Here is a 14,814-nt window from a genome sequence, read left to right as displayed (position 1 = left end):
CTATCTATCTATCTATCTATCTATCTATCTATCTATCTATCTATCTATCTATCTATCTACCTATCTATCTAAATTCTGTCATTATTATTATAAGTATATACATGATAATTTGAGGAAAGAGAGCACACTAAGAGCCAGAAATAACAGGAAAACCTTTCTGTAAGTAGTGGCACAAGAGCTGGGCCTTGAAGGAGGTTGAGAATTCTAGGAAACACATTCCAAGCACAAGAATGTGACTATACTAAGGCAGAGAGGTAGGAAATGAGGTATTCAAGTCTTAGGAAGATCAAATACGCCAATTTGGCTGGAATGTAAAGTGCAGGAAGGGGAGTGATATGCAGCAATCCTAGAAATGCAGACAGAAGCCAGATTATTAAGGCCTCTAACTGCCAAGATGAGGACTTTGTGTTTTAGCCTAGAGGCGATCGATAGAGGAATACTCGAGACTTTTCATTGGGAGGATGACATAGTCAGACGTGCATTAGGAAGATTATTTTGGCAGTAATGTGGAAAAGGTATTGAAGAGGCAAGCACCTGGAAGCTAGGAGTGCAATGAAGAATCTCTCACCATAGTCCAGGCGAGAGGTGATGTGTGGCTGAACCAGGGTGCTGGCTATGTGAGTGAAGGGAAAGGCAGCAAACGTGAGAGACATTGAGAAGACAGAATCAGAATGATTTAATGGCTGATTTTACAAGGACAATGAAAGAAAGGGAAGAATTAAGGCTAATTCAAAGATTGTGAATCTGGGTGAGTGCAGAAGGATGATGGCGCCTACATTAGAATTAGGAAAGTTTGGGGCCTGCACTTCCTCCAGGAGACAGCAGAGTGGCTCTGGCAGGCTCCTGTCCCAGAAGCCTCTGGAGCTGAGCCCTGGCTGGAGCCACCACTGCCCCCCAGGGCCTTGGCCCTCCTGACAGCCCCTGGGGGTGCTGTAGTCTGGGATGCTGTGGACTTGTTGGCCCTCATCAGACTTCAGTGTCACAGACTGAGCCCCCCAAGAGCCAGAAAGCAGTTCAGCCTGTGGTTCCTGGAGGTGGGGGGCCTTATCCCCATGGGGGCATCCACATCAAACCATCAGGATACCCCAAGGAGTCAATACTGTGCCACCTGCCAAACCCAGAGAACCCCACTATGGCGAGATGCAGAGGATAGGACCCTGCTGTGTAATACATGTGGCATCAGGTACAAAAAGTATGGGATCCGCTGCCCTGACTGTTGGACTGTACCTAGGAAGAGCATCTGCCCATTTGGGCATTGTACCCGTTGTGGGGCCTGGCTCTGTACTCTACAAGGTCCTAGAAGGAAAGGGACTGAAGGCCATGACTCCAGTATCCAACCCTGAGTGGCCTGGCTCTATGAGGAGAAGGAAAAGAACTTTCCCAGAGAAGCTGCAGTGAGAGCAAAACAGGGAGCGGGGATCCTCACCAGCCTGGGGCATAGCCCTGATGAAATGTGGATTCCTGTCCCAGTGGAAAGGCCAGAGCAGTGACCTTAGTCACCCCCACCCCCCACTCATCCAAAGAAAAAAAATCAGAAATAAAATAGATCTATTCATGCAACAAAAAAAATTAGGAAAGTTTGGGGGAGAGATAGATTTAAGAGGCAAAATGAATTCCATTTTTAATCAAGTTACATCTGAGATGCCATGTGGAAATCCAGGTAGATTAGACTAGGGAACCGGCTTCATAGAGATGATCATTGAGCCCATGTAACATGATGATATATTGAGAGAGGACACGAAGAGGGAAGAGAAGAGGGACCAGGACAGAACCTTGGAGGTTGAGGAGGTGGGACAAGGATGATGATATAGCAAAGCTGTCTGGGAAGAAAAGGGTCAGACAAGTTGCTGCTTGGCAATCAATAGAGATTAAGTGACTTACCTATGGTCACCAAGTCTGTATATATCAATAGTAGGACTTGAATCTGGGTCTTCCTGACTCTAAGTCTGGCCCTCCACCTACTATGCCATGAAGATATTACTCAGTCTAACCAATTAATCATAAACTTTGGTTAAGCACCTACTTATGTGCCAAACATTGTGGTAGGCAGTAGGGATGCAAATGCAAAGAATAAAACAATTTCTACTCCTAAGGAACTTCAATGCTGATGCAGGAGACAATTTCATATACTGTATAAAACCATACAAGTAGAAGGAGGACCAGGAGAAAGCATTGTCAAGAGAAGAGAGAATATCCAGGAGTAAAGGGGTGAGCAACAGTGTCAAATGCTAAAGAAAGGTCAAGGATAGGGATGAAGAAAAGGCTATTAGGGTTAGAAGGGACTTCAGAGATCATCTAGCCTCATCAATCAGCAAACCTTTATAAAGCACCTACTACACGCCAGGAACTCTACTTAATTATTTCATTTGACAGATGAGGGGCATAAGATCACAGAACTTGTTAGTGGCAGAACCAGTGCCAGAGCCTGGCAGTGACTCTAACCTCCAGCACATTGCTCTTTCTATTACAGCAAACTACCGGCCATGAATGGTCAAGTCCAATCATACCTATTTATTAAGCACCTGCTCGATACCTTACTAAACACAAAGAAAGATAAGATAGTTCCTGATCTCAAGGAATTCACAGTCTAATGGAAAAAACCAACATGCAAATAACTATGTGCAAATGAGAGCTACAGGACAAGGGAAGTGGGAAGGAAATAAGCGTTTATATGGCACCTAGTATGTCCCGGGCACTATGCCAAAGGCTTTCACAAATATATCAGTTGATCCTCACAATAGCTCTAGGAGGTGGGTGCTATTATTATCCTCATTTTACAGTTGAGGAAACTGAGGCAGGCAGAGGTTAAGTGACTTGCCCAGGAGATAATATCAAAGAAAAAAACACTAGCATCAAGGGGAATCTGAAATGGTTTATACAAAGTGGACCGTTAGCTGAGACTTGAAGGAAGCAAGAAGCCAAGAGGCATAGATGGAGAGGGAGAGAATTCAAGGTATGGGGGAGAGTCAGTGAAAATGCTCAGAGTTGGAAGATGGAGTATCTTGTTGGAGGAGCAGTGGAGAGGCCATTGTCACTGGATTGCAGGATATGTGGAGGTGAGGTGGGTTGAAATGAGCCAGGTTATGAAGGGCTTTCAAAGTCAAAACAGTCAAGTTTTCAAATGTTCACAATCACTCAAAAATAGGCATTGAATAACCTATGTCAACAAATAAGCAAAACCTATCTGCCTTTTGGCCCAGCCTATAAATATTTATACTGGTTTAAACTCAAGTAATTTTACCAAGTTTTCCACTTCCCTATGTGAAGCATGTATTTAATCTGGAGCTGTAATGCCAAAATCTATAAACCCATCCATCTTTCATCACCCAGGTTACTGCCTGCCTTCTCCAAAGGGCTTTACAGATCAGGGTCAGAGTGAAGAACATCTTATAGGTCAATTACCTAAGGGCATCCGTCTTACCTCCCTAATTAGACTGTAATCTTTAGCTCTTTATATACCCCTCAATGCCCAATATATTACAATAATATATTCCTTCCTCTCCTTTACTTTATAAAATCTATTATTTTCTTCAAGACTCAGCTCAAGCCTCACCCTCTAAATGATGCCTTTCCTGATCACTCCCAATTGCTCGTGCCCTTCACAACTTAACATATATTTATTTTGTATGTATTTATATAGGTACATGCTAGATGCCCTGGTAGAATGTAAGTTGCTTATTTGGACCTATACCCAAAGGGCTATAAAAATGTTCATACCCTTTGATCCAGCAATACCACTTCTAGGGCTGTATATCAAACAAATGGGAAAAGGACTCACATGTACAAAAATATTTCTAGCAGCTCTTTTTGTGGTGACAAAGAATTAGAAATTGAGGGGATGCCCATCAATTGAGGAATGGCTGAACAAATTGTGGTATATGAATGTAATTGGATACTATTGAGCTATGAGAAATGAGGAGCAGACAGACTTCATAATAACCTGGAAAGACTTATATGAACTGATGCTGAGTGAGGGCAGCAGAACCAGGAGAACATTGTACATAGTTACAGCCACATTGTATCTGTGATGACTAACTTTGATAGACTTAACTCTTCTCAGCAATGCAAGGTTCTAAGACAAGTCCAAAAGACTCATTATGAAAAAGGCTATCCACATCCAAAGAAAGAATTATGCAGTCTAAATGCAGACTGAAGCAAACTGTTTGCTCTCTCTCTCTTTTTTGTTTAATTTCTTCTTTCTCGTTGTTCATTCCATTGGTTATAATTCTTCTTTACAAGTTGACTATTGTGAAAATATGTTTAATGTGAAGGTATATGTAGAACCTATATCTTATTATATGGTGTCTTGAGGGGGCAGGGGAAGAAATTTGGAACTCAAAAACTTGAGGAACTTAATGTTGTAAATTAAAAATAAATAAATTTAAAAGGAAAAAAAACAATGTAAGCTGCTTGAAGGCAACAAGCCCGTTTCATTTTTATCTTTGGACCTCCAATGCCAGACACATAGTAGGCACCTAATGAATACTTGTCAACTGCTTTATTGAAGGTGAAATACAATGCATTTAGGTTCAAAAAATCAACTTCACAAATAAAGAACAGGGGAAACACTACTGGACCAAGGGTTCATATGAACAAATTCTGTGTGTTTTAGTGAACTACAAACTCAAGTTAAGTCAATAGTATAAAATGAAGTAGGTAATGCTATCCTAGGCTGCATTAAATAGATGTGTTCAGAAGGAGCAAAGTGAATAGAATCACTATATTTGAATCTGGTCAGACCACATCTGTGGTATGTGTCTAGTTCTGCATTCCACATCTTAGGAAGGACATTGATAAGCTGAGAAGCATCCACAGAAGGATGAAGGGGGGTGATGAAAGGACTATAGATCATATTATCAAAGAACCAAGAAAAGGAACTAGAAATGTTTTTCCTGCAGAAAAGAAAATCTGGGGCCAGAGCATGCAATAGTTGTCCTCAAGTGTTTGTAAGGCTCTCATGCTTAGCATGGATTGGAATTGTTCTATGGATCCTTAAAAGGCAGAGCTAGAATCCATTGAAAGAAGTCATGAAAAGACAGATTTAGACTTGAGTGAATGAATGATTGAATCAATGAATGAAAAATCATGACATAAAGCAAAAACTTTGTACAGTTTTCCAAAAATGGAATGTGTTACTTCAGGAGGTGGTTAGTAGGTTTCCTCCCATCACTGAAAGTTTTCAAATAAAGGCTGGGTGACAACTTGTGTGTAAATTGTAGAAGGAATTATAGATCACATAAAAGTTCATTTAGAACACCTCTGAGATTCTTTAAGGCTCAGTGACTTGCCTCAGATCACATTGCTAATAAATGTCAGACCCAGGATTCATGCCCAAGTCTCCTGACTCCAAGTCCAGAACTCTCTGCACTGACCCACTTTGCTAACCTTGAAGGAGGCCCAAATCCTAAGCAATGGCAAGTGACTTGAATAGTTGCAGTTGTGTAGCTGATGGTTCACTTCCCATCAATCTCTGATATGTCTCTAGGCCTCTAGGTCACATTCCTCCTTAGAAGGACACATTAGACTTTGAGCTTCTTGAGAGGAATGACTAGTTTTGCCTTGTTTTTCATTTGCTTGTTTATTTTTCCAGAACCTCTTTATATATAGGAGGAGGCTGATGAACCTTAAGGTGATACCCCTCAATATCCAACACAATGCCTTGGATTTCTGGAATGTACTCCCTCTTCTCCTCCACCTCATAAAGCCTGTAATTTCCTGCAAGACTCAGCTCAATTCTAAATGATGTCTTTCCTGATCACCCCAATTACTAGTACTCTCCCTCCATAAACAACTGTATATTTATTTTGCACATCTGATGAAATCCCCTTTGTGTTCTCAGCATTTAGAACAATGTCTGGCACACAGTAAGTGATTAATAAATGCTTGTCAGAACAGAGGATGGCAATTCTCTTCTTCCTACCACAGAGCACTCCCTATTCTTCCTTGAGTCAGAACAGTTTGGGCAGGAACAATGTGAATATCCCTTAGCAAAAACTTCAGTCCGAAGATAAGCACTAGGGGAAATTACCTGTAAAGTTTTGAGCTGGTGCTTGGCAGACATCTTGCATCTTTTTCCTAGAGAGGTGTTCACTTTTTCCATCACCCCATTTAGCCACAGGTGAAATTGGTCCACATTAGCCTTGTACTGTTCATGCTCCTTAGTTATCTTCTCAAGTAGGCTAACTCTTTCCTGTTAAAAGAACAACAATAATAAACGTTATCAAACATTTCCAAGGCATTTTATAATCTTTCAAGGGCTTTGATATCTGTTTTCTGACTGGATCCTTAGGGATCTTCACAGCAAGTCTGTAAGGAAGCTGAGATTATCTCCATTTTATAGATGGGAAGACATACTCAGAAAAGGGACATAGCTTATAGTTATGTAGCAAGTTAGTGGAAGTACTTGGATTAGACCCTTGTTCTTCTGTGTCCTTTCTACCAAGTCACCAACCATCAAGATCCCTGGAAGCCAAGCTTTAGCAATGTTTCCATGTGATAGGCCTTTTACCCATAAGGTTCTGACATTTTGGGAAAGGCAGCTGGGACACAACAGGGAGATCACTGGGCTTAAAGTCACCGGGATACAGTTTTGGCTCTGCTGCTCACCACCAAGCAGGGATGTACTGCATGGCACACTTTTTAAGTTTAATCTGCGTTAGTAATATTTCCCCATAACTTTCTTAAGTCTAGCTGGGGTGGGGAACCTGTGGCCACATGTGGCCCTCTAAGTCCTCAAGAGCCGTCAGTCTCAGGGCCGAACTTGAGGACCTAGGGGGCCACATGTGGCCTTGAGATCACAGGTTCCCTGCTCCTAGTTTAGACAATCAAAACAATGAATCAAGCCTTGATTGTAGTCCCAATTACGAAGGTATAAGTGCTCATACTAAAATTTTAATAATCGATAGAAAGCTGTTATGTGTTGGCTCCAGCACATCCCTAGTCCCAGGACATATCATTGCATTAATTTGGGGCTACATTTCTTCATCTATAAGACAGAGATACTTGTACTACCTTCCACAAGGAGATGAGTTGGCTCAGTGGGTAACACACAGAACTTGAAGTCTGGAAGACCTGGATTTCAATCTAGCCTCAAATACATTCTATCTGACCCTAGTTGAGTAATTTAATCTCTGTGTCTCAGTTTCCTCATTTGTAAAATGGGGATAATAATATTACCTACCTCACAGTGTTGTTGTCAGGATCAAAGGACCAAACATATGGATAGCACTTTGTAGATGTTGAAGCTATATAAACGCTAATTATTATTATTGTAACCTAAAAGTACTACTAAAACATTATGATTGTTCTGTTTAACCCTTATCTCTTCTATCAAAGAGAAAAATGTTATGACCAATGAATGAATGAAAAAGCATTTAAGACTTATGTACCAAGCACTGTGTTAAGCATTTGGGAAGCAAGTAGAAAAGTGGAATTGTCTCTGCTCTCAAGGAGCTAACATTCTGAGTGAGGGAGACAATACATAAAGGAGAACAAAAGGCAAGACCCATGGATCCTCCATCTCGCAGAAGATGTGGTTGGCAACTCTCTGTCCAACCAAATGGTTTGAGTGGTCACACCATCAGGTGAGGGGAAGGGGGGGATAGAGGGACTAGGCAGGCCCCCAGTTAGTAAGGGAAAAGTATGCCTAAGGGTCGGAGTAGATTGGGGCTTCTGGATTCTTTCCCATGAAGGTTGGGGAGTAGATGGAAATCAGCATCTAGTCTAGAGAAGTGGACAGAGAAGGGGAGGTTAATATAAAAATTGGGGAGATCTCCCACCCTCTTTCCCCTTTTCTCTCTTGGACTCTCTAACAGTGGCTGAGATGTAAGCAGGTTGGAGTAGAAGAGGAAGAATTACCTACTACTTGCTACACCTACTGCAGGTGAGTATAATCTGCACATAAATTAAAGCAATTTTGAATTTATTTTCCTTGATCCTATCATAGTATCATTCTATCATTCCTATGCTGCATATTTCATTTAAAGCAAAGATCTCTATGGTAGTTATCCTAACATATTTCAAGCATAAAAGGAATAAGCTAACTTGGCTAATAAGGTTGAAACCTGGGGAAATGGCTAGGCGAAAAAAGAATATTTTTAAAACAACCAAGTATGGTGAAAAGAGAGATGGTTCGATGTGGTACAAAAAGCACCAGCATAGAAGTCAGAAGATATATGAGTTCTAATCCCAGTTCTGCAGCAAAGTACTATCCTAGTGAGGCAGCTAAATGGTATATTATCAGGAGTCTGGAATCAAGAAGTTGTTAATGTTGTTTAGTCTTTTTCAGTTCTGTCCATCTCCTTGTGGGGTTTTCTTGGCAAAGATACTGGAGTGGCTTGTCATTTTCTTCTCTAGCTCATTTTACAGATGAGGAAACTGGGGCAAAGAGGGTTAAGTGACTTGCCCAGGGTCACACAGTTAGTAAGTGTCTGAGACAGGATTTGAACTCAGAACAATGAGTCTTCCTGAATCCAGGCCCTGTGCTCCATCAATAATGGCACCTAGCTGCCCTTTGGTCAGGAAGACTCAAGTTCAAATTCAACCTTAGATACTTCCTCCCTGTATGACCCTGGTCAAGTCACTTACACTTGTTCCATCTCAGTTTCCTCATCTCTAAAATGGGGATGGTTATTAATGGCACCTATCTCCCAAAGTTATTGTGAGCATAAAATGAAATAATGTTTATAACTTTGTAAAGCACTAAATGTTAACTATGATTATTACTAACTATAGTTGTATGACCTTAGATAAATCACTTTAATTCTCTGTACTCCATTTTTTTCATCAGTAAAATGAAGGATGATAATCCTTGTCCTACATAATAATAATAATTAGCAATAATATATTATAGATATAACTATATAATCACCAATTTTCTTATGATGTTTTAAAGTTTGCAAACATTTTAGATATACAATCACATTTTAGCTTCACCAGGAGCCCATGAGATAGATCCTATAGATACCATATTATTATCCTCATTTTAGAAATAAGGGAACTAAGAGTTAAACTACTGGCCCCAGGTCATACAGCTAATGAATGTTAGAGGCAGAGTTGGAGCCTGTCTCCCCGTCCCCACTGCCAGAATTCTATTCTAGTCACTTCCCCTTCCGGTCTCCCTGGCGATTCCTGCATGGAGTTATTGTGAGGTTCATGTGAGATAACAGAAGCAAAAGAGTTTTATAAACTGTAAAGCCCATGTAAGTTAATACTATCCCTAGAGACTGCCCCATAAAGAGGATTAAGGGTTAGACAAGATACTGATTGCCCATTAGCTCTTCATTTCTTCTGATCTAAAGGCAAAAAAAAAAAAAAAAGGTGCGTATCATGAAAGATTTCAATGATTAGGTAAAAGTGGCATAAGAGGGTAATACTGTGAGCTAGTGAAAAGAGGCCTGGCTGAGGAATCTAATGACCTGGATTCTAGTCCTGGCCCTGATTGCTTTAGGGCCTCTGTGTGACTGTGGATAATTCACCTAAACCTCTCTGGCCCCAAGTCCTTCTGACTTCAAATCTAGGGCATCCTTGACTGAAAAACAGAACAAACAAGCTGGCTGGCCTGAACTATCTCTAAGGCTCCTTCAAGCTCTGAAATTCCATGATTCTAGAACTAGAAGTTCATATTCATATTTATATACCGGGTATCCCAAAAGCCCTAATGCAGTTTTAAGCTTTTTTAAGCCCTATGGCTTTGGGGACACCCTATATTTTATACATTACATACCTTTATCTCAGTTAATCTTTATTATAGCCCTTTAAGGTAGATAAAGCAACTTTTATGATCCCCCACTTTTTGATGAGAAAACTGAGGCCTGGAGAGGTTTAAGCAACTTGTTCCAGGTAAGAGACAGAGAGACAGATACAGAGAGACAGACAGACAGAGAGACAGAGAGAGACACACACACACACACAGAGCTGAGAATCAAACTTACATCTTTTGATTACAAATCCAATAGTCTTTGCCTTGTCCCTATATTGATGAGACATGTTGTTTTTATCAGGCAATATGGAGTGCAAAGTGGTGCTGTGAGTTTGAAAATTTTATTGGTAATTAAGTGAGTTATGGCACCTGAATAATAGCAGATTTACATGATCGCCATCTTCAAGTATCTGAAAGTCTGTCTTGTGGAAGAGGGATTAAAGCTGGTTCTGCTTGGATCCAGAGGGCAGAACCTAGAGTGCTGGGAGGAAGTTACAGGAAGGAAGATTTTTAACTGGGGTAGGGAACCTGAGGCCTTGAGGCCATATGTGGCCTTCTAGGTCATTGGGTGTGGCCTTTTGACTGAGTCCAAGTTTTACAGAACAAATCCTTTTATTAAGAGGATTTGTTCTGTGAAGTCTGGATTTAGTCAAAGGGCCAACTTGAGTACCTAGAGGGCCACATGTGACCTTGAGGTCACAGGTTCCCCACCCCTAGTTCAACCTAAGGAAGAACTTTCTTCCAAAGTATTACAACCTCCACAAATCTTTTTCTTTTTTTTGACCCTGTACTCATTTTCACCTTCCTCCAGCTGAAAGTGACTTTGACTTCTAAAATTTCTTCCAATATTCTGTCTTAAACTTTCCTTTGCCTTCATTGCACTTTTGGCTTCCTATCATAGGTATTCATGTCCATGCTTTTATTGCTGCTCCTATCATACCTCAGCCTCCTAGAAGGTAGGGTGTGAGCCTTCACTTTTATCACTGTATATAAGAGCTATCCAACAATGGAGTGGGCTACACCATCTCAGAGGGTTTTCATACACTTGCACTGACAGGAGTAGAGGGTCAGACTGGAGGACCGCTGATGTGCCTTTTCCCTTCTGCGATCCTATGAATTGTGAAGATTTGAAAATCTCAAGATTCTAAGATTCCACAGCTTCAGGACTCACTGGTTCCATGAATGCCCCTTAAGGGCAGTGACTATACAGCACATGGTGTTTGCTGGCTCATTCTCCTCTCATATTATTCATGCTCAATGAAATATTTACACAACTTCCTCCCATTAGCTAGACATTTTCATTTATTAAATAAAGCAGATCAGGAATAATGAGGTATAAACATTGGAGCTCCAGCTGATCTGACGCTGATGATGATTAATGTTGCAGCAAAATGTACACACTCAACCGAAAGCACCTCATTACAAGTGATTGCCCCAGATGAGCCCACGTCCAAAGGCTGCACTCAGGAACAGCAGAGAATAAATAAAGCCTTACGTTACATGTGGTAGGAGGTACAAAAGGGAATCAGCTGAACGGGGCCAGAATTCAAGATAAGATTTATGACAGGCATACACAATGGCTAAGGCGTAATTCAAGCTGCTGCCAAACACTGGCAAATGCCAGAGAATGACAGGTGTGACAGATCAGGAGAGAGTTTAACCTTTTCATGAAATGAAGCAATTAAACAGTCTGGGGTTGTCAAAAATGTCTAAATTTGACCAATTAAGAGAGACATGACAGATTTATACCCATGTAAAATGTTAAATGAGGAGATTTGACTTTGGGCCAAAGATCTTGGGTTTAGAAGACATTGTTCATCCAAGCAGAAGAAAGCTAGCTCATAATGAATTGGGTAAGATATTCAGATTATAAAAATGCCTAACAGTCTAATTTGTGTTATAGTGTTTTATAGTTTAAAAAAAAGTGTTTCACATGCATTATCTAATTTCATCATCTCAACAGTCTTTGGAAATAGGCAGGGCAGGTATCATCTCTATTTCATGATAAAGAAACTGAAACTTAGAGTAACTTGAAGTTAATAAGTATTAGAACCAGGGCTCTTACCCAGCTCATCAACCTAAGCTCAAGATTCTCCATTCTCTACTTTGCTGCCTCAAATAGATCAGGTTTCTCCCCAAGAAGCCTGCTTTTACATAGGAATGTTCAAATCAGCTTTTCACCAGATATTTCTAACATTTTTCCCAGAAAGAGAATCGTTTTTTCAATCAGTTGCCATTTCACATATCAAACTGGAATTTTAATTTTATTATGGAGTGACAGATCAGATTCAGTCTTCTATAGGGCCGGGAAGTGTGCTGAGGTACAAAGAGCCCTGAATTTGCAGCTAGAAAGTTCGAACTAGTATCCTCGATTTGTCATGTACTGTCTATGTGAGCTTAGGCTAGTGACCCCATGTTTCAGGGCCTCCTTTTCTGAGGAAAATCAAAGGGCAGGATAAGATGATTTCTATAGTACTCTTCAATACTAAACTCCAGGGGCAGCTAGGTAGTGAAGTGAATAGAGCACTGGCCCTGGAATCAGGAGGACCTGAGTTCAAATGTGACCTCAGACACTTGACACACTAGCTGTGTTACCTTGAGCCAAGTCACTTAACTCAAATTGCCCGGCCTTTCCCCCTCCGAAAAAAAAGAATACTAAACTCCAAAAATATTAGAATATTTTGTAATGCAAAATGCTAGTTAAAGGACTAATATCACATAGTAGGAAGAACATGTTGGGGTATGATCAGAAAGGTCAGAGGACTGGAGAACATTCCACAGGATCAATTTAAAGAACTAGGGATATTTGGCCTAGAGAAGACTGAGGAAGAACGCAATAGCTATTTCAAATGCTCAAATGTCTGTTAAATGGAAGACGGATTAGACTTGATCTACTTGGCCCCAGACAGCAGGACAAAAAGCAGTGATTGGAAATTACAGGTTCTAGTTTGATATAAAGAAAATGGGTTGGTCAAGGAAGAACTGAGTACACCATTGTTGTGATGTTCACGAGAAGGATGGATGATGACTTGTTGCTTTGTGGTAAGGGAAACTGTCTTTTGGATAAGACTAGACTAGATGACCACCAATTTCAGCTCAATCGTTTTTCAATTGTATCTGACTCTTCATGACGGCCATTTTGGACTTTCTTAGCAAAGATATTGGAGTGGTTTGCCATTTCCTTCTCCAGCTCATTTTACAGATGAGGAAAGTGAGGCAAACAGGGTTAAGTGAATTATCTAAGGTCACATAGTAAGTGTCCAAGGCCAAATTTGAACTCACAAAGATGAGTCTTCCTGACTCCAGGCCTGGCACTCTATCCACTGTACCACCTCATAGCCCTAGGTGATTGACATCCCTTCTTTTTTGTTTGTTTGTTTTTTTGGCTTTTTGGAAGGGAAGGCAAATGGGGTTAAGTGGCTTGCCCAAGGTCACATAGCTAGTAAATGTTAAGTGTCTGAGACTGGGTTTGAACTCAGGTCCTCCTGACTCCAGGGCCGGTGCTCTACTCACTGTGCCACCTAGCTGCCACACTGATATCCCTTTTAATTCTGATATCCACTGACAGTACCCTGTTGGGTTACCTCAGTAGCACAAACTCATAAGTAGGACCCTACGGGGAACTACTACCCCCAAGATTCAAGGTACTTTGAAGGTAAACCCTCCTAAAATTATAGTTTTTAAGCCCTTACAGGAGCAGCTAGGTGGTTCAGCAGATAGAACACTGGTCTTAGAATTATGAAGATTCATATTAGCGAGCTCAAATTTGGCCTCAGACACATACTAGCTGTGTGACCCTGAACAAGTCACTTAACCCTGTTTGCCTCAGTTCCTCATCTATAAAATGAACTAGAGAACGAAATGGCAAACCACTCCAGCATCTTTGCCAAGAATACCCCCAAATGGGATCATAAAGAATTGGACACAACTGAAACCACTAACAACAACAAAAAGCCTTCACAAGCATGTTTGGTTTTTAATTGTTATTTGGAGAACAACATTGACTTTAATGCAAAAGCACTTACTGAAAAAGGTATAGTTAAGAAAAAAAAGTAACAAACATCTCACCCAAGACTTAGGGTGGCCCTCTCATACATATATACACAATCATTTAGAAATCTAGATAGCCACGATGGAGAGGTATAGCTATAGATGGATGATACATGTGGCCAAGGCAACATCTGCCTCCAAAGCTACCAGACACCTCATTCTTCTTTCCGACTTTCTCATCCTGCTCCTCACAAGGTGCTGAGCGTTCGCTGGTATACTAATTACCTTTGGCCACTCCTGGGGGGGCGGGGCGCAGGGGGACACATAGCTCTGATGCTTGTCCATGATCTCCACCATCCCCAGCTCTGAGCTAGGTATTAGATATAGCCCTGCCCTTCTGGAAAGAACATGCTGCCTGTTGTCTCCCCCATTAGATTGCAAGTTTCTTGGAGGCAGGGACTGTCTTTTGCCTCTTTTTGTATCTCCAGTGCTTAGCACAATGCCTGGTATATAGTAAGTGCTTAATAAATTTTGACTGATTGGTTTAATGATTGAGCTAAAGCCCATCCCCCCTGGGATCAGGGAGACACAGGACTCTGGGATCTATTTCCTAAGCAAGACCCCAGCTCCAGGGACTGGACTCTCAGCTCCTCTTCCTGATCCAATTCAACTTTGACTCTACAGTGGAACTCTGACCACTGGATGCTGTTTTCATGGGCTTCTGCTAGCAGACCACATTACAGCTGTGGTATGGGAGGGGGGGCGGTGCTCGGAGAAAGGGGAGGATAATAAAGGAGAAAGAAATTGCCTTTCCAACTTTGCTGCGTTCTCCAAGAGCCACAAGGGAAAAGGTAAGGAGGAAACCCTTCTCAGAGCTGATTCTTGTGGCTGATCCCTTAAGTCAGTCAACCTCTAGGAGTTCTTCTGTTCCACCATTTGCCTTCATCCAATGATCAAAACCCTATATGATCCCATAAGGTTTAATGAGGAGCTTGTTTACATTTACTATTGGAATTTTTAGGAAGAATCTTAAAATACCTTCTTTACACTAAAGGAAAAGTCCTAGATATTGTCTTTACACATATACATATATATATATATATATATATATATATATATATATA

General features: G+C 41.0%; 1 protein-coding gene across 4 annotated transcripts in view; it reads right to left on the bottom strand.

The window, feature by feature from the left end:
- Nucleotides 1–14,814, bottom strand: part of SYNE3 (spectrin repeat containing nuclear envelope family member 3) — a 237,184-nt gene that overhangs the window by 96,876 nt on the left and 125,494 nt on the right. For all 4 annotated transcript variants that reach the window (XM_069104246.1, XM_069104245.1, XM_069104244.1 and 1 more), the window contains one exon: nucleotides 6,029–6,190. In XM_069104246.1, the coding sequence (XP_068960347.1) occupies nucleotides 6,029–6,190 (162 nt within the window). The remainder of the gene's footprint in view (nucleotides 1–6,028; nucleotides 6,191–14,814) is intronic.

This window comes from Petaurus breviceps, unplaced genomic scaffold (genome assembly GCF_028583685.1).
Source record: "Petaurus breviceps papuanus isolate PSGF00001 unplaced genomic scaffold, PetGlider_PUasm1.0 685, whole genome shotgun sequence".
Lineage (NCBI taxonomy): Eukaryota > Metazoa > Chordata > Mammalia > Diprotodontia > Petauridae > Petaurus > Petaurus breviceps.
Note: the sequence above shows the minus strand (reverse complement) of the source record. Positions and strands in the feature narration are given on the sequence as shown.